The sequence below is a fragment of the Bolinopsis microptera genome, chromosome 6 (assembly GCF_026151205.1).
Source record: "Bolinopsis microptera isolate Bmic1 chromosome 6, MBARI_Bmic_1.0, whole genome shotgun sequence".
NCBI lineage: Eukaryota > Metazoa > Ctenophora > Tentaculata > Lobata > Bolinopsidae > Bolinopsis > Bolinopsis microptera.
The window spans coordinates 6,620,582-6,640,640 of NC_087077.1; the positions used below are offsets into that span (position 1 = coordinate 6,620,582).

Consider the following 20,059-nt stretch of genomic DNA (forward strand, 5'->3'; position numbering starts at 1 on the left):
AGGCTTAAACGAAGCCGCATATGCATGTTTATATAGGAGTTATTGAGCAACACATGGCCTAAAATCCTTACTTTTCGAGAAATTTGCCAAAAACCATTTTGGGCGTGGTGCTGAGCCCATTTTCGATAGGATCGTGATAGAGTCTTTAGACAGGGTGCAAAAGAACCGCAATGAGCATATTAATATATGACTTACGAACAAACATATGCCTTAAAGTGCTTACTTTTTCAGTTATTGGCGAAAAACTGATTTTCGGTTCCAGAAATCATGCAAAACTATGGGTATCTGGTAACTTGGGCTATGAAGGCCCTAAAGGTTTTTAAATGTGTGCAAATTGTGCAGAATGGCCATGTTTATATACAACTTATGAAGCAACATGTACCCTAAATTACTTACTTTTCGAGTTATTTGGGGGAAAAGATTGTATTATGTCCATTTTCTACCTGTAAAATACAGTCTCACGAGCTCTTCTGCGCGCGTGAGGGACTTTATGACGTCATCGCCAAAATAATACAAACGCTATTTACACGCGTTAGAGAGCAGTTAGAGATTTAGGAATTTCGACTCGTTGCTTAGTTTGCTATTTGTCACAATCTGTCAGAATATGAGGATAACTTTTTTTTCAGTTAACTGGTCCTTTAAAACAAATTTACAAGTGATTGAACTTACTCGTGGTCTTTGAGCTCAATGTAAGGTTTTGGTACAAGTCCTTCCTCTCCGTGACGTTCTGCTGTGTACCAATTCTGGTCTGTCCTCATGTCTAAAACCTGGAAAATTAATCTTTTAAACAATATGTTAGCAGCCAGCGTGCCTTTTTTAATATCAAAGATGCCTTTTTTTGAATTGAAGATAAAATAGAATAATTAACAAAAAACAAAATTAGATAAAATAGAAGAAAACACCTTTAAATATCCTGTCATAAGCATGCAACATATTTTTCAGCAAATTCTTAAATTAGAAGCGTCACATCAGAAGCGTTGCCAAATAATCCTGAAGTTACCTTGATAATGTCTCCTCTTTTAAATGAGAGTTCATCGGTCTGTGTAGCTTCAAAATCAAATAATGCCAAAGCTTCCATTGCTGGAGCTTAGCCCAGAATAAATCCTATGCTATAACAGTCAGTTAATTAGAATTGTATAGCATAATATGTTTTATTCAAAGTTACCTTTATGATATCTCCTCTTTTAAATGAGAGTTCATCACTCTGCGTTGCTTCAAAATCAAATAATACCAAAGCTTCCATTGCTGGAGCTCAGAATAAGTCCTATGCTATAACAGTCAGTTAATTATAATTTTTACAGAATAATTTCAATTTGATCACGTAAGCACAGAAACAGTTTCTAAAATTAATTACTGCTTTCGATATCTGTCAAGTCTTGAAATAGTAAGGCTGAAAACAAAACTTGTAAATTAGTTTAGTACTTTGTTTAGAGTACAGTACAACTTGTATTAGTTGCAACAATTAGTGACATGATGTGGAGCACACAGGATCGAGGCCATGTGTTCAGTATCATGAGTCATTAAATTTAAGATAGAATAAGTTATCAAATTTAACATGAAACATGAAATACAGTGGCAAATATTTTGTGGGCAACTGCTGAATGATCTATAGGGTCTCATATAATTTATTGCAACTTTATCTCAGTGCAAGGCCTGGATCTGTAGCTGTGCACAGTGCATAATAAATAATTTGCTGGCCAGTTTTGCGTCACACATTTAAAACAGTAACTTTTGGGCTTTTACTTGAAAATGTTACTATATACTAGTAACTAAAGGAACAATTTTATTCATATGTAATGTGTTTGGGCATAAAGAGGGGAGGTTATGTCTCAATGAGACATAACTTTCAGCTGATTCTACTGCAGGATTGTACAGATTGATGGCGCAAGCAGGTTTCTAAACTCTAAAGGGCTTGTTATCAGAAATTTGCATTGAGACCCTTACATCATTTATAACATTTATGTGTAAACAAGAATTTCGCTGCGGTTACACCACGCACGATCAAATTTCCCTACTATGTAATTGTTTTACTTGTATTGCATCCCAGAGTGCTGTTGGCGCACGTGATAATCGTTAATATTATATTAGGCATGCAAAACTTGAAAACTCTGCGTGCCGTCACGTACACGTCGATCTGTGGTTTGGTTAGTTGGTTGTAGACCACTTCATATTTTGCGCGGTTTTGTTTTATGTTAACAATGCGCACATCAATTGACAATCATCATGTCACGTCATATAATTATTGTATCGTATGCCAACTTTATTGACTGTTATATAATATTCATCTTAGTTATTATTTGTATCTAACATTAACTAATAAATTTTGATGCTTACTCGACACATCTACACTCTACAGCACTAAGTACTACTAACCGACCCATTCAAGTGGGCAATAATATACTCTTTCCAAAGCGAAGGAACTCATTACCTTATTTTAAACAATTTATCCTGTTTTCCCAATATTGGTAAATTTAGATAATTAGTATATTATAATAATATGAAGTGGATGTCAATTAATATTAGCAAGCTTCACACCAGGCCTTGTTAAAAGATCACAGATCCTTCTATACAGTTTAAAGGGAACAGTAGTAAAATTAATATTTTAGACTGAAAAATGTATTGAACTATGAATTATGATTGCTGGTATGTGACCATTTGATTCAATATCTTTATCCATAAGATAAGTTGTGGAGTGGACAAAGTTTGTTCATAGAATGTATTCTAGTTTTCGTCCATGAGGCCGGCATCATCAACATCTGTAATCAAGCAGTTGCAGTTGGGAATGGCCTTGACAGGAGAAATTGCTTTAAGATTATTATTATTTTAAGCTAGCAGAGGGTCTTTATGAAATTTCTCTCAAAATTGATTTTATGGTTGTTTCTGATAAAGGGGAGTGATATTATATCTATCTGCTGCTTTTGGTCCTATGGAAAGTTCAAAGGTCAAAGGTCAGCGCTAATGTGTAATTGTAATTTTGAAAATCTTGGACCTGGAAAAATCGTCAAAAACGAGGACCAAGATTTTCAAAATCGAATAAAATATTTCTAAGGCCTATCTTAAAATTGTGAAATGACATGAACGTACTTAAGTTTAGAGACTAGGATTAGTGAGCGATACAAAATGATGCTATGAATGAGAAGTGACGGTTTAACCACGATATTCATTTCATAATGATTTATATCTAATTTAATGCTCTCTCATGATAAGTTGTTAGTAGTCAACATCAAAGTACACAACAGCAAAATTTAAAATTAACGAGAAAAAACAACAAATATGTTGTTTCTTAATAACGTTAAAATACCAATTTGATTGATTGAATAATAATTTTATTACTAGTTTTAGTATTTTTATTAGTGTTCAGATGCAGATCTGATTAATCAGATCTCGCTTGATATTATACTGCCGTTCCCTGAGAAAAGGCAGTAAGTCACATCAATGTCATTTTGAGAAAATGGGACAAAAGTGTTTGTCGTTTTTTAGGTAATTTTATTCGTATAAACGGGGTTAATTTTGACATCTATGTGTAAATAAATTATTGTCGTATGTCCTAAACATGCTTAAAAGCATAAGTTCACCAACACAAATCTATAAAAACCATTTTTCTCCAGAATAACTGAACTATTTTCCCATCCACATTGGACTTACTGCCTTTTCTGAGGGAATTGCGGACTTACTGCCTTTTATCAGGATCGATTTCAACCGATTCCTCTCTAGAAAGGCAGTAAGTCCATTTTTCCTCAGATAAAATCAACACAAAATATACAATATTTCTATATTTTTGATCATATCCTTGCAATATAATTCTGTGGGCCTCCTTTGCATTGCAAGTGTGTAATATTTACGAAAAATGGATAATTTCTCGCTCAAAATGCCTATAACTGCTTACATATCGAATATTTTGGAATAAGTTTTACAGCATCGTATTCAGCTCGGTCAGACGCATTAATTTGGAAAAAAATATTTGAACATACAATATTTAAAGCACCAAATTTTTAAAAAAATGTTTCAATAATTCACACAAGGGGGGACCCTTGTGTTCAGGTTCAAAAATTTTGAAAATAATTTTTCTTTAAATTTTGAATTATTAGTACCAAAATTTGTTGCTTGCTGAGCTGATTACGACCACATAAAAATTATTTCGATATAACTAAAACTGTGGAAGTTATAGGCCAAAAACTATAAAAACTGCAAATAAATCTGGACTTACTGCCTTTTCTCAGGGAAAAAGTTCCCTCACGGAAAAAGTTCCCTCAGAGAAGGCTGTACAAATGGACTTACTGCCTTTTCTCAGGGAAGGTTTTGGGATAACGTGCTAAATTGTCAAGTTTTGTGTGACTTACTGCCTTTCGTGACAGCTAAAACAGTATTTTTATAACGTGATTCATAGCTTAGGTTGTAGAGAATCTTCTCCTGAAAATTTTGGTACCAATATATCAAAATTTCGAAAAATGGACTTACTGCCTTCTCTCAGGGAACGGCAGAATACTGGACATTTATTTTAGTACTTTATGTTATATATGAGATTATATGATTGTCATATTGTTAATTGATTGTCATATAATATATATTATAGCTTATGTAAAGAGAGAAGAAGTGAAGAAGAGAGACTAGGATTGAGATCCAACGAGAGAGGAACTTCCCGGGAGTAGATGTCTCGGAGTCTAGTAGGAAGGTTTACTAGCTGCAGTGACTAGTTATAGTACAAGGTGTGCTAGCCTGTGAAGTGTGGATAAAGTATATGGCCGTATTATAGTTTGTTACAAAGAAAAACAACGTTTAAAGAATTCAACTATAGGTGTATCTCCCCAACACAATTCTCAGTAAAGTCAAAAGACCCCGTGTGCCACGTTGCACAGATATAAAAAGTCTTGATCACGTGACTCCTAGTGAGATCACGTGATGCAAGCGTTTAACCCTGACGGCCCTAGGAGGGTGATAAGATCTAATTAACAGGAAGGAAGGGAGTGCAAAAGGGATACCAGAAGTGTAAACAAAAAGGGTGAAGTAGACAACTCAAAGGGTTCTAAGAAAACATTGCCTGGGAAAGGGGAAGAATGTGGTAAACTTCAAGAACACGTTCACAACTATCAAATTAGGAAAAATATAGGAAAAGAATCTAGGCGCTAGTAAGGCTACAGTCAAAGGTAGACGTAAAACGATACAAGAGTACAATATCTCACCCCTTCAAAAAACTAAATAAAATATGAAAAAAGATTTATTTACTGAACAGCTCTAACCCCAAGCAAAAATAAAAGGTAATCCAGCGGTAGAAATATTGTTAAACATGAATTACCCGTAATCCCCGGCTTAGAACTGGTCCTCCGGGGCGTGGGTTCGTATCCCACCGTGGCCTCCAGATAAAGTATATGGCCGTATTATAGTTTGTTACAGAGAAAAACAACGTTTAAAGAATTCAACTATAGGTGTATCTCCCCAACACAATTCTCAGTAAAGTCAAAAGACCCCGTGTGCCACGTTGCACAGATATAAAAAGTCTTGATCACGTGACTCCTAGTGAGATCACGTGATGCAAGCGTTTAACCCTGACGGCCCTAGGAGGGTGATAAGATCTAATTAACAGGAAGGAAGGGAGTGCAAAAGGGATTCCAGAAGTGTAAACAAAAAGGGTGAAGTAGACAACTCAAAGGGTTCTAAGAAAACATTGCCTGGGAAAGGGGAAGAATGTGGTAAACTTCAAGAACACGTTCACAACTATCAAATTAGGAAAAATATAGGAAAAGAATCTAGGCGCTAGTAAGGCTACAGTCAAAGGTAGACGTAAAACGATACAAGAGTACAATATGAAGGACCTCTGTGGATAGTTCAAGGGAACACCGGTCCCTAGTGTAGGTTTTATCTCTTAACTAGTTTCATGGTGATTGTAGGTTTATTTATTTCTTATGTTACAGATGATTCATACTAATTGTACATCATATTTCAAATGGTTTTATTATTGTAGCGTAAGTATGAATAAATTAAATTTTGTAATGTTTTTATTCATGATTAATATTTGATAAATTATTACCTTTAAATTTGATGGAGAAATAGTTATGGACATGTTTTTTTTTAAGTGTGGTGAAAATGACTTTGAGTGCCATGACACTTTTGACAATGAAAGTAAAATGACTAGTAACTAGAAAGTGTTGCACAGAAATGCCTTCAATCTTAACTGCCCCTGTAAGGAAAATCCATTAGTTAGTTAATATGTCATAATATAGTACCAAGGTAGTGCCAGTTTTCAGCATTTTGGACTATAATGTTTAAAACGCCCGTAAAAAACTGAATTTTGCGACTTTTCTGTTCAAAATTCAGATTATGTCTCAGAATTATTCAAAGAATATTTGGATTGGGGTAGGAATACTTGAACTGTGCTCAAAATAAGCAAAAAGTCATTTGTTTGGTAAAATTTCTAGTTTGGTTGAAGGGGTTGTACAAGGCCCATACTTTCGATCAGCTTGTGAATGAACTGTAACAACTTTCAAGAAACGTTGGTCTGTAATAATGTAACCTAGAAAAAACCTATTGTGTGCCTGTCTTCAGTAAAAATTCACTCACAAAATTACAATTGAGTTTTTTTACATTGCAGTAGCTAGACAGCAACAAATTAGAACGTTTTTCAATCATACTGTCGAGATTAAGTCTGCTCAACAGCATTCTGTTCGAAAATCAACTTAAGAGTGTGTCAGTTTTCAGTAAAAAGTCATTTTTAGGTCAAATTCATCACGATTAAAAATTCGAAAGAAATGACTCTTTGCTGAATATTGGCACTATACAATTGATGTCTGACAGCATAAGCAGGTTCATCAAGATGATTCTTTACAAAATCTAACGATATTGTGTGTTCTAATTCAGCAAAAAGTCATTTTATAAATAATATTTTTAGCTTAAAATCTTCATAGAAATGACTTTTTGCTGATTATTGGCACGATAAAGTAGATTTCTGACAACAATATCATGTTCATCATGGAAATTTGGGACATACTATTGATGTTTGAAGTTCATTGTGCCAGTTTTAAGTTAGTTATAGCAGGTTATCACAACACTGCTTACAAAGCACAAATTTTATGTGATTTACCATTGGTATATGCCTAGAAAAAGAAGTCATTTTAAGCTGAATAGTGGCACACAGTGCAACAAAATTGTGCCACATTAAACAAAAAAGGCACACCGCTCCCTCAAACAATATTCTGAACTAAAAGGAGTGCCATTTAGCAGTAAGAATGACTATTTCTGTCAAATAAGTCACTTTTTACTGATTTTCAGGACACATTTGTTGTTTAAATTTTCAGGATATAACTAAACTAAGATTCGTATCTGCAACATAAACAATTTGGTGGTTTGAGATGATTGATAATGCTGATATTGACTTCCAATAGTTGATAATTCCCACGCTGGCTGCAGCAGTCACTACATCTGATTAGTGGCACTCTAATATTATTATCTGTTTTTGACCCCTTTATGAACACATTACTTTTCGAAATAGATGCTTAAACTAACACTTGTACACCCATGGATCAAGAAATAGACAATTTTTGTCTTTTTACATCATTTATCTATATGACTGATATGCTGAATTTGGGCACTCGGGACATAATTGAGTGTAAGCAGTACAGAGTTCAAGCCGTCTTTTAACTGATTAATGGCACCTTCAATCTAAAAGTCAATAAGGTGACTGAAAAAGAGAACTGAAATTTCGATACTTATTTCATCAATTAAAAAAAGATAAATTTCAAGCTGATACATGTGTGACTTTTTGCTGATGGCTCGCACATAGACATGTACGAATAAGTTTAAAGACACAACCAAACATTATCTTATCCAGAAAATAGCACAGTCACGCCTTGATCTTTTTAATATTTTGACAAGAACCATCAATAGAGCAGTCGTATTCAGATATAAAAATGACTTTTTGCTGGATTCTGTCACTTACTGGAATTGCTAATAATGACTAAAATGCTGAAAACAGTTACTCGCTCCAATCTACTAGTGTTATGTGAACAATATTTGAGCAAAATATGGCGAAATCAATGGAATTAGTCAATTGGAAGTTAAAATGGTTTGCTGATTTTTGGCACTCAGTTTAATTGCTCATAAGTCATATTCTGCTTGAGCCTGGCACTTCGTTTTTTCAAATCACAACTGCTGAATATTTTCACTTCATCCTATGTACAAATGTATGGTTGCACTTTAAAAAGCATTGCGACTTTTTCCTCATTTTGTGCACTCTACTTTGAAAAAGGTGAAATCAGCAACTCACCACACTTTTAAAAAAACGTGTCCTTATTTTTCCATGTAGTGTGATGATACTTTGTAGACATTAGTGATGATGTTATGTCATAATTTTTACTTTACTTTACTTTACTTTAAGTGTACTGGAGGAGACAACTAGAAGAAGTGTAAGCATCACAAGAATAGAAGAATACAAACCTAGAAGAAGAAGGAAGTGTATAAACATAGTTTTATTTAGTATTATATTTTAGGAAGTAAAGACTTTTAGTTCGGGTATTATTGTGAAAACTGGCCACGGGCCTAAATATTACATATCAATCAATTACAATTCATTAACATTACCAATATTAAAAACTGTCCAAAATATCTAAAAAATTAAAAAAGTATATCTAGCCAAAGGACTCAATATTTAAATCTAAATCTTCAATATTGTCTGGTTTATGTCGCAACTTGGGCCCTCTGTCCCCCCTTATCGAAATAACTGTTGTCTTTAATACTTTTCTTGTTCCTCACTCAATCATCTCAACCATTCCAACTCATACCTAAACGGTGAGTTTCACAGCTGAGATCATATACATTGTCATTCATCTAAACTCAGAAAAGCTCTTTTGTCAGCACTGCTGGCAATCCCTATCACACTTTTCTGGTGCCCATATCCTTTCAGGTGTTGGGAAATCGATCTCTAAACGGAGCGCAAAGCAAAGGCTGCAAAGACAATCAGACTACGTCCAAAGAGAACAAAATAGCTACTCCCTACTACTTGGTACTGTAAACTGTTAATCAATTCGGAAACATTTGGAATTCAGTTTGACAACGCGACGGACAGTGTATAAACATTGATATTCTTGGACATTAACAAGGACAATCACTTGACAAAACTAGTTATAATAAAGTTTAGCCAAGTGTTGCCTGTTTCAAGAGCTCGTTTTTAAAGCTCTTTCTGGAAAGTTAAGCCAGTTCAATAAAGCTTAACACCCCATTACTCTGACTAGACATTTATCAAGTCAGATATCATAGAATTGTGGCAGTTAAAGCTAGTTTTACAAAAGCTCTGGGCTGTAACAATTCTACTTGGTTTGGTTTCTAGTGACGGCACACAAAGATGTCTATTAAACTGAAACCTAACAAACCAAAGGTTGTGTCAATTGCAACAGTTGACACTGCAAAAAACAACCAACTCGAAAGTTTGTATTGTAGCCTATTAGAGACTTCTGATTCAATTGTTGTGTCAGCCTCAAATAGAAAGATGCTCACAAACTGTATAAAAACAAGTCACATATACACCCAGCTCCAACTATTGAGTCCAAGTTCAGAAGTTCTTTTTTGCTTTGACGGGCAGTCGCACTTTCTCTGCTCCTTTGTTGAACTTTCGGATACTGCTCACCAAATTGCCCTGCCTAAAGATATTGTTCTTGCATACTCTGGCAAAACATTAAGCTTCGAAGACAAAAAGAAAGTGCTATACCAGATGCACATAGGAGAAAAACTACACGATGTAGCAGATGTCCCATGGTGGGCCTTAACACTCCCACAGATGATTGCAGTTGCCCAAGAACGACTTGAAAACATTGTTGATGCAAAAGTAAGAGCACTTTCTTACCCCTACACCTGGCTGGCAACTAAACTGAAGTCGGGTATAGAGTTCAAACAGCAGTTTGGAGTTCCTAGTAACTTCGATTATGCACTCTTTGCATTTTCTATGAAAACTCCCTTGGATTGTTCCTGGTCCTGTGTCAAGTCTGCTGAGAACAAAGAGTATGTCTCTCAAGTCAAGACTCTTTTCACAAAGATGCAATCACCACCTCATACCCTTTTAAAGCCACATCCAAAAATCTCCTTACATAACTCTGCAAATCAAAAATCAGGACCCAATATCAAAGTGGGAAATCAGCAACTCATTACGACAAGTCTTACATCTGTAGCTGTGAGGACACCGAGCACATTTGAGATCGATCTTGAATCAGATTTTTCACTTGTTCCGTCCATATTAAAGAAAGACTTGCATGTCATCCAAGAGGACTCTGGAATTCTATGCTGCCATTGCCAGAAGGAATGCAAACAGGAGTTGCTCACATGCGGATACTGTGAACTGAAAGTACACTACAAATGTTATGATTCACAAACAACAACATCAACAACAAAAAGATCTGGTGAAACTAGGAAGAAGCCAATGGCAGACTCCACATATAAAAATATATGCAAAATTGAGAATTTGCATTGGCTTTGCAATTCATGTGACTCTCCAAGCCTACTAAACCACATTCTGGATCTAGCCTCCGTAAAAGTTAAAGCTAAAATCGCAGAGTTGAAAAAAGATGGGGAGTACACAACTGTTGTGAGAAAAGATATGGACACGCAAACAACAATTGACCCCTATAAACAGCTGTATGATAGTGCCTCCATAGATGACTCGGCCCCAACTGAACACATCTCAGATCTGTCAGCTTCAGATACATATGATAACCTCTCTATCTTGTGCAGCAAATCTGACAGAGATTTCAGCAGCAGTCTGTCCTTGAGACCCATTGAGTCCAACACACATCTAGAAGAGTCTATAATCAAAACACCAGACCTCAATCCTCCAGTTCAGCAAAAAATTTGTTGTCCAATCCGAACCTCAACACCTGAAAGAAGAGATGGGGGAAAGAAGAAAAATATTCAGGTAGACTCACAAGATAGGCTAGTTTGTAGTAAAGAGATGGTTGACCCATTGACATCGTACTCAAATATCAGTAGTTCAGAACAAAATGTCCACATCAACAGAACTCTGAGTGACCAAGTTGATGTATTAGCATCACAACACTCCGCAATCTGCTCTATCGAAAGATATATGTCACAAATGAAGGCTGAAATGAAAGACTTACGAGAGAGTGAAACAAAACACTTTGAATATCTAAAGAGGAATTTAACGGAGAATATGGGAAATTTATTAGCTAAGGGGGTTCCCTTGATTAACAAAGTATCCTCAAACCCACAAGCTGACAGTGGCATGGATGAAGCACTTCGCACACTGCATAACATAACGGAGGAAAATAAAAGCATCCTAAAAGAGATGAACAGAGTAGACTTCAAGAGAACTGTAATTGGACATCAAGGTGTTTCTACAAGACACACAAACCTGGATCTTTTCAGTACCATAGCAGAAGATAAAACACATGAGGGCAAACAATACTACATTCACCAGCCATCAGAAACCACTGTTAATGACTCCACGACAGTCCTAGTCTCAAGAGGACTCTCAAGAAATTATCTTAAAAACAGTGCAACTATTAAGAAAAACTTCAATAAATATTTTAAAGATATGGCCATAAAATCGACATTTGTCACCAAAGGTGGATCATTGATGATTGAGCTCACATCTAAAGAGGATGCAATAAGAGTAGAAGGATCATGGAAAGGTGATTTCTTTGCAAACAGTAACATGACTACAGAATGCAGGATCTTAGAAAAGCTAAGCTGGGCAGTCATTCTCAAAGGAGTACCCACAAACATTCAGGATAGTGATCTAACAATTTCTGTGGAAAGGTGTTATCCAGGAGCTAGGGCAAAAAGATTTGTGACACGGGACAACATTTCTCTGAAAACTCTTAAGATCAACTTTCAGACTAAGGAAGACTATGAGAAATGCTTAGGAAATGGGTTAAAGCTCGGACAGGTAATTTATACTGCGGAAGAGTATAAGCCGAGAAGGAGAATCATCCAATGCTACAATTGTTACAGGTTTGGCCATGTTGCTAAACTTTGTACCCAAAACCATGCAACATGTAGCAAATGTGGAGACAATCACCACTCATATCAATGCAAGAGTAACCGAAGAGACTACTGTATTAATTGTGATGTCTTTGGCCATGTAGCTACAAACAGAGATTGTCCAACATACCAAAATATTGTCATGAAACTCAACATGCAACCAAACAAATGTTCAAAATCACCCACACAACCCAACAGTAGATTATGATCTTTGGCCAAATAAATATAGCAAAGATGTCAACTAACTCTGAGATGACACTTGACAAGTTTATCTACGAAAATGAGATACTCTTGATGGCGGTTCAAGAAACAAGCTCTTGGACTCAATCAGACGGAAGTTTCCTTCATAAAAAGGTATTTCATAAAGCTGGGGACATAAATAAAGGGACAGCTGGGGTAGCACTCGTCATTGATCCTTCACTACATCCAGAGTTGGTCTATGACCTTAACGTAGACGAAGTTGATGCGGTTTGGTGCCAAATAAAAGTTGAAGGAAAGAGATATTTGGTGGGATCAGTTTATTGCAAACCTTGCAATAACTCTAATGATTCCATAAGAAAATTTGAAGGACTTCTTGCCCACATTGATAAAGCAAGAGAATATAAGGCTAAATATAAATTCAACTCTCTTCTCACATATGGAGACTTTAATGCAAGACATCATGACTGGGGAGATCATGTTACCACGCAGCGAGGAAAGAAGCTTCTAGACTACGTTGAAAAGGAAACCCTAACTCTCTGCTCACCATACGACTGCACATTTGTCTGTACAAATGGAGGAAGTGTTATTGACTTAGTGTTAGCCGAAGGCCCCATCATCTCAAAGTTGGGAAATCAGTGGATGGATAAAGATGTTGAATTATTTTCAGGTGCCCCAAGAAGAGGTCACTATCCGGTGCTTCAAGAAATCTGCAGAGGGATCCCAAAATCAGACACTGTCCCCAGAGTGTGTATGGACTGGAAAAATGCAGACTGGAAAATATGGACAAATGCAATGGAGACCAACTGTCAACATCTTCGTTCGGCCCCAGAGTTATTAAACCGAGGGGATCAGCTATGGCAGCAGTTATTACATAAAATACAGGAGGCTAACCGAATGTTCATCCCTCAGAAGACAGTATCCATTCATTCAAAACCATATTGGTGTCCTGCACTTACAACTCTATCTAATGAAGCTCTAGAAGCGAAAGAAAGATTTAAGCAAAGATCAACTCCCAGAAACAAGGCCACACTCACTGAAAGCACTGAATCATTCAAGAAAGCGCTGATTAAAGAAAAGAATGAATGGATTCGTGACAGAGTTGAAACACTTAACACCAAAGACTGCACTCAATTCTGGAGAAAATATAAACGAGTTTTTGGGGCCAAAACTGACAATTTTATCTGCAACCTCAAAGACTGTGACTTGCTGGTCACATCTGAAAAAGATAAGGAGGAATTGTTATTTAATACTTTCTTCACAGGAAAACACCTTCAAAACCAACCCAATGACCGAGAGCACGACATGCATGTAAATAACGAGTTCAGTAAATTACAGAATGTTAGCAGCAAATCTGCAAGTAGTTACAATGAAGATGATCCGCTGAACAACCCTATTTCTATGGACGAGATAAAAGCAGCTATAGAAAGGCAAGAAACAAATGACAAATCATGTGATGCAGACAATATTCACCCTACCATCCTCAAACATATGAAAACAAATTGTCTTCACGTCTTGCAGATTATATTTAACTGGTGTATGAGCACAGGAAAATGGCTGTGGAAAACTTCAGATGTAACATTCCTAAGGAAAGAAGGAAAATCCAGCTACATGTTACCTGGTGCTTATAGACCGATTTCCATATCATCCTACTTTGGAAAGATTTGTGAAAGAGTGCTAGATAAAAGATTGAGACTCTTCCTGGACATTGAAGGAACTCTTGATGAAGATCAAGAAGGTTTCATTGGAGGGAGATCAACAACGCGATATCTTTTCAGAATGCTGGCTAACCTTGAGGAAGTTAAAAGACAGAAGCTGGCATGTATAGTGCTTTTCCTGGACTTCGAAAAGGCATTTGATAGTGTTCATCTCCCATCACTATGTGTCAAACTATCAACTCTCGGTATTCAAGGAAATATTCTTAACGTGCTGAGAAATTTCCTGTTCAACCGGACGATATGTCTAAAAGTGAACAACTATAAAGGAGAAAAAAGAAAATGTACAATATTTGGATTACCTCAGGGGGCTGTACTATCACCTCTCCTCTTCATCCTATACATAGCAGACATGACACACAACACCCCGGAAGAAGTAAAAAGATATCTAAGCTGCTACAAATTTGCTGATGACGGTACACTTATGATTTCCTTCGAGAACATCTCCGGATGCCATGAAAAAATGCAGATGGTTTGTGACCACCTCAGCAAGTGGTGCATCAAGAACAAGCTAGTAGTGAACTGTGATACGAATAAAACGGAGGCCATAATCTTGAAAACTGCAGCTTATACTGAAGAACAGAAACCTGCAGAATTATGTATTAATGGGAAAAGCATCAACTACGTCCAAAGCACAAAGGTCCTTGGGGTAATAGTAGATGAAGACCTCAATTTCAAGAAACATGCGTCTCAAAAACTTAAAGAATGCAAAAGAAAGTGGGGATTAATAACAAAATCAACTAACCGCAACTACGGTCTAAACGTTTACAGCCTCACTCTCCTCCTTAAAACAATGGTCCTCACTAAACTGTTCTACGCAGCACCTATTTGGCTTCACAAGTGTCTCAATCAATTTAAAAGCTTCTGGAATAAAATCATTCTAAAAATATCTGGATCAGTCCTGAATCCACAAAGGGAATTAACCGAACTTGCTCTCCACCTCCCACCACTGGATGTGCAACTCGAAGCTCTTTCGGTTAAATTCATGTGCAAAGTACTCACACAAGGTGACAATCTCTCAGCTACACTCTACCAAGTTGACGAAAGCAGAATACCAAGCTTTCATGTCTTAACAATGTCACTGAAAAAGTACTTCCTTTGGAAAGAAAATAAGTCACACGGAACCAGAATGATAGACCTAACGCAGCAACATTTCAAGGATCTGGCCTATTACACTCAGGCAGACATAATGAGCTACAAAAATAAGATCTGGATTGACAGCATCGAAACAAATCTGCAATGCAGAACTGTCAGTAACAACAAGGAGACCAAGATACTTGGTGTGATCACAAAGATCAAAAACAGTGGGCTGCTCCTAGACAAAAACAACTTCTTATTCGGGCACAACACGAGTAAAAATCTGGACAGCCGAATAATGGACTACATTCACGGCAGCTCACCACTCTTTGCGAATATCCAAAAGATCATGGGTGGTGACAGTGGTGAGGCCTGTCGTTTCTGCAACAGCTTCGATGATTCTCCTGTACACCAGCTCCTATTGTGTCTGGAGGTGCAAGACACCAGTTACCTGCAGCTAAAAGAAGAGCTGGGTGGGGCTGACTCACATTCCTATCTAGATGAAGTGTTAACAAAAAGCAGCACACAAAAAGCATTCATTAGAAGAGTCGAATTTCTTTGGGGACAAAATGATGCTCTCCAGGATTTATCCAACTAAACTAGAAAGATCATAAAATAAAGACTCTGCAAACATCTCAGAGAAATAACACCACCGTAAAGATTAAAGAGGGAGGATCCTGGACCCCGAAATCCACCACTTTTCTGTACTTTCAGAGGTACCAATGTGGCAGGAAACCAGGGCTCATGCTGCCGCTGAGCTAAAGCAGTAGAGGGGATGGCGGCTTCTCTAGGATCTAACACGTCCTGAAGCAGACCAACACTATGTCCCAACGCACTGGTGTTGGGATGTCTGCCCCCGGTGCCTGTCCGGGTCAATAAAGCAGTCAAGCATCATGTATGTTATGTTGAGCATTCTCAACCAACAAATGTGGGAACTCCCACAAAACACCAAAACAGATCTAAAGAGACACTTAACAACATTGGAAAAATAGACTGCAATTTGTTTATATAATTTAAAAAGCGTATATTATTGCCCACGTTAAGGGGCCTGTTAATAATTTATTAAATTATTAGCTATTTTAGATTTAATAATAATAATAATACTCGGGTATTATTTGGTGATATTTCAGTGCAGTAGTTTTAGTTAGTTATAGTTAGTTTATAATAGTGAGAATATGGTACATGGTCTAGGGAGGTTAGTGAAAGAGGTTAGATGAGTGAATTATACAATTGATCTGCTTGTTAGGTGCATCTGCCTTATTTAGTCACGTTATATTTTACAGTTTTTATCGCCTGTTTTCTGAACAGTTTCTTGTTCCACCTCCGTCTAAGGCAAAGATGCACACTCTCATTAATTTAAGTATCATTTACAGCTGTGCATAAGGGTTAAATTTAAATTATTTAACCTTTTGGTGGTGTATAAAAATAACATTAATTTATTATTATTATTATTATTTATTATCACCAATTATTTCAGTTTAATTTATTATGATTCCGTGTTTTATTTTGTAATAACATCCCCATTTTTAGGTATAAATAGGTTAGGTAACACTTTACGTTTAAAATGTATAATGCATGTAGTAATTATAATCGAAGATATTCAATTTCATATTAAATTATTATTGCATATTGATGTTCATAATTTTTTAGTGTGTATCGGGGCAAAATTTTTTTAGCTGTATGCATATTAAAATTATTTATTGGAATTTAAGTTTTTAATTTTGCTATTGATTTTAGGATGAAGTCCTCACTTCGCGTGCCGCGCGCGTTATTGGCATGCTTGCTTCGCTTTGATGTTTGAATATTGAAATTAAATTGTTTTCATGATAGCTGAGCTTTACGATCAGCTGGAACTAATAAGTAATTGGCATCGTCATTCGTTATATTGATTAATAATTCAATCATCATTATATAAACAAATTATTTTAAAATTTTCATCATCAATAACATCATCATTCACATAGCCATGTGTCTACGCGTACTCAGTACTGCGTGACGCGCTTGTGTTGGCGGTCGCGCGCTACTGCAAGCAAAAGTGCTTTGGTTATAAATGTAAAGCAAACATCATCATATGACACATATTTGCACAATTTATTTCTTTTATTTGTAACCGGTAAGGCTAGTGTTACGAAATATCACGAAATAGCGTGTACCGGGTTAGTTTTATTGTTGACGGATGTTACTCGACTAAATTTCTTCGAAGTAGCGCGCGCCGCTTTCTTCTCGATGGCAAGTGCTACGAAGTAGCACGCGCCGGGCCAGATCATTAACAATGGTCAAGTTTTATTGACAAAGGACAAATTTCATCGCAGTGCCTTAAATTAAAAGTAATTTTAATTGATTCCCCGCTTAATTTTGGACGCTGAACGCTAAGCGCTTAGTCTAGTGCATGGAATTAATCAAATTATAACCATATTTCATACGTATCAAATTAAATGTGCTTTTGCTTTGACGTAAAAATATAATTTGCGCCAACAGCCAACTTTTAAATGTTAAAAGTATAGCTAAAAACTACATGTTTTCAATGAATTTATGTTAGGTGCATGAATTGTATTTCCACCAAAAGCACACTTCTTAATAAAAATTGCGCTTCCTAATATAAATTGCGCGCAATGCAGTAATATAAGTAACTTGTTTCAAACTTCTTGAATCGAGATTAAATATTAAATTTAATTTCTTTTGAAATTTATTCAAAATCAAAAATATGCACTTATAAGTGATAAGGAATAAATAAGCAGCTTTTGTCGATGTGCCTCGAAAATGATCTTATAAACGATTCCCCCTTCAATTTGGGTCTGTACACACGTCACCACACGTACAGTAAGTTATAAACATATTTCATAAATATTAACAATTAAACTGAATTAACTGAATGTGCTTTCGGTGGAGATTTAGCGCGCGCTTTTATCATTTATGCTATTTACATATTTGGATAACTTTAGGTATGCACCAAATTTATCAAAATCGGAATCAGTAAATTTTGCACCAACTCATGTAACAATTTGTCATACGTTGTATGACCCGCCGCGCACGAGTACGCGGCTCCCCTGTATCGTAGAAACTCTACGATAGTGAAGCGACAGTGCACTGCAGTGGGGGGTCACCACTTGTAGCGCGATGCGTTACTGTGCCGCACCGCGCACTCAATGAGGCTTCTCACAGCGATCGGCGAGATGCGCTACTGTACCGCGCCGAACTGCCATGAATTGACATCGTCAATTAAGGTGACCACGTTATACAAGTAACAATGGCGTTTATTACCAACTACACGGACTATTACGTATACTAAAAATTCTATCATCTATTCTGCCAAAATTTAAAGGCCCCATTTAAAAATTAATTTGAAGCGGATTTGGCGGCCAAATTTTGAAAAATGCCCGGCAAATTTCAGAATTTGGCCGACAAATTTTTTTAAAGGCCTAACTTAAAATTACATATTAAAACTTAAGGTCGAGATTCGATTCTACGTTGATTCTGAAAATTTCATGTAAAAATATTGAAACCCTATTGAGTTCTATTGTTTCGAACGAAATCAGTTTTGCAAATATCGCAAACTGACATATGGTGTATGGGCGATTTTGTTAATTTTTTTGCGATTACAGATTATTTGAACATAGAATCCACAGTTCGGTAGATACTGAGCTGATAATCATAGAGAATGTGTAGTATAGGCTTACCTTCCATATAAAGTTGGTTTCATTCAAAAATATTGATATTTGACTAATTTATGGACCAAAATCGATCAAATTTGGTGCGTATGCCCAAATATGGTCATATGGTTTTTGGCTCATAACTCAGTCATTTTCTGTCCAATCTTTATGAAAATTCATATACGAGTTCAGGGGACCACTACTACTAGTACAGAAGTAGAGTCCAGGACCACCTCAAAAGTGTGGTCACCGGTCCTAGTTTGTTGGTCAACTGCTATCTCGAAACCAAGTTTCACAAAAAAATCAGGATGAACCCCCCTTAATATATCATACTGTTGTGTTCAACGGTTTATTTGGTTATCAAACCTGTTATAGCAGGAAGCAAGACTTTTGATCGTTCTATCATGAGCGTGAAGTATTGGTCAGTTCAAGTAAGGTTACTCATGTGAATGCCTGATGTTTTACCCAGCTTTTACCCAACTCAACTGAACTAGCGTTTTGGTGTGTGCAAAAGCTTTCAGGCACGCACATTCCCTGCCACGTTAGTTACCTGTCCCTTCAAAATCAAACTAACAGTCAAGGACAAAAAATCATACACCAAATGAGCATTTTATTTTTATAAATTGTTTTACATCTCTTTATTCTGTAAAATGTGCTAAAAATTAAATTTCTTGTTTCATTGAAATTTCTTGTTTCATTGTAATGCTGGTATTGCTGGTCTATGTAATGGAAGCTGGTCTATGGGTTGCTTCTCTCAAATAATGTCCTATTAAGCCACTGATTCACTCAATTCTCAACACTTCCAAGGCGAGTACTCTCGATCCACTTAGTTCACATGCCTTGGAAATTTAAATCACAGTATTTACAATGGTCTTAGTTCCTAATACTCGCCAAAGATGGTACCTCTCTAGTTAATTGTAGGAGATTAAGAAGAGAAAGCTTAACAACAATTTACGTGGCTGCATTTTGTTTTGATTTTAGTAGGTCCTATTATTTATCCCTATTGTCTTAAGAGAACTCTCCTTAAATTATTTTGATGCAGTCACACAGATAATAGAATTATTATTATTATTATTTCTCATGTTCTACTAACACTCATTCGAGGAATACATCAAATCAAATAACCAATAGAATCAACCTGACTTTGTAAACTCATCCTGCAACTCAATCAAAATAAGGCTATACCGATCTCTACTGGATGCCTAAAGCAGGTTCGGTAAGCACAAGGATCATTTTGACTGTTTCGGGCTGTCCTAACATGAATAATGAATTAAAGCTCGAAGAACGATATTAACATGTACAAGCTATGCAACTGTTCTTGTACTGCACGAAACGTATTATATGGTAAAAGCGTGCTGCAGCTCCTCACTACTGCAACATTTTGGCGGGTAGCGTGCACGTACGATTACTCTCAATCAAATCTGAACCCTCAAGTTCTCT

General features: G+C 36.4%; 2 protein-coding genes across 11 annotated transcripts in view; both read right to left on the reverse strand.

The window, feature by feature from the left end:
- The window catches only part of LOC134816661 (growth factor receptor-bound protein 2-like), a 31,135-nt gene extending 14,240 nt beyond the window's left edge, over nucleotides 1-16,895 (reverse strand). For 6 of the 10 annotated variants that reach the window (XM_063825610.1, XM_063825606.1, XM_063825612.1 and 3 more), the window contains exons 1-3: nucleotides 16,886-16,895; nucleotides 1,001-1,111; nucleotides 670-767 (exon numbers count right to left, since the gene is read on the reverse strand). In XM_063825610.1, coding sequence (XP_063681680.1) covers nucleotides 670-767; nucleotides 1,001-1,078 — 176 coding nt within the window. In that variant the 5' untranslated portion in view covers nucleotides 1,079-1,111; nucleotides 16,886-16,895. Of the gene's footprint in view, nucleotides 1-669; nucleotides 768-1,000; nucleotides 1,112-1,165; nucleotides 1,272-16,885 lie in introns of all 10 variants that reach the window. The other 4 variants (XM_063825611.1, XM_063825613.1, XM_063825609.1 and 1 more) reach the window with 1 other exon arrangement.
- Nucleotides 1-20,059, reverse strand: part of LOC134816726 (arginine and glutamate-rich protein 1-A-like) — a 1,122,901-nt gene that overhangs the window by 409,000 nt on the left and 693,842 nt on the right. The window lies entirely within an intron of this gene.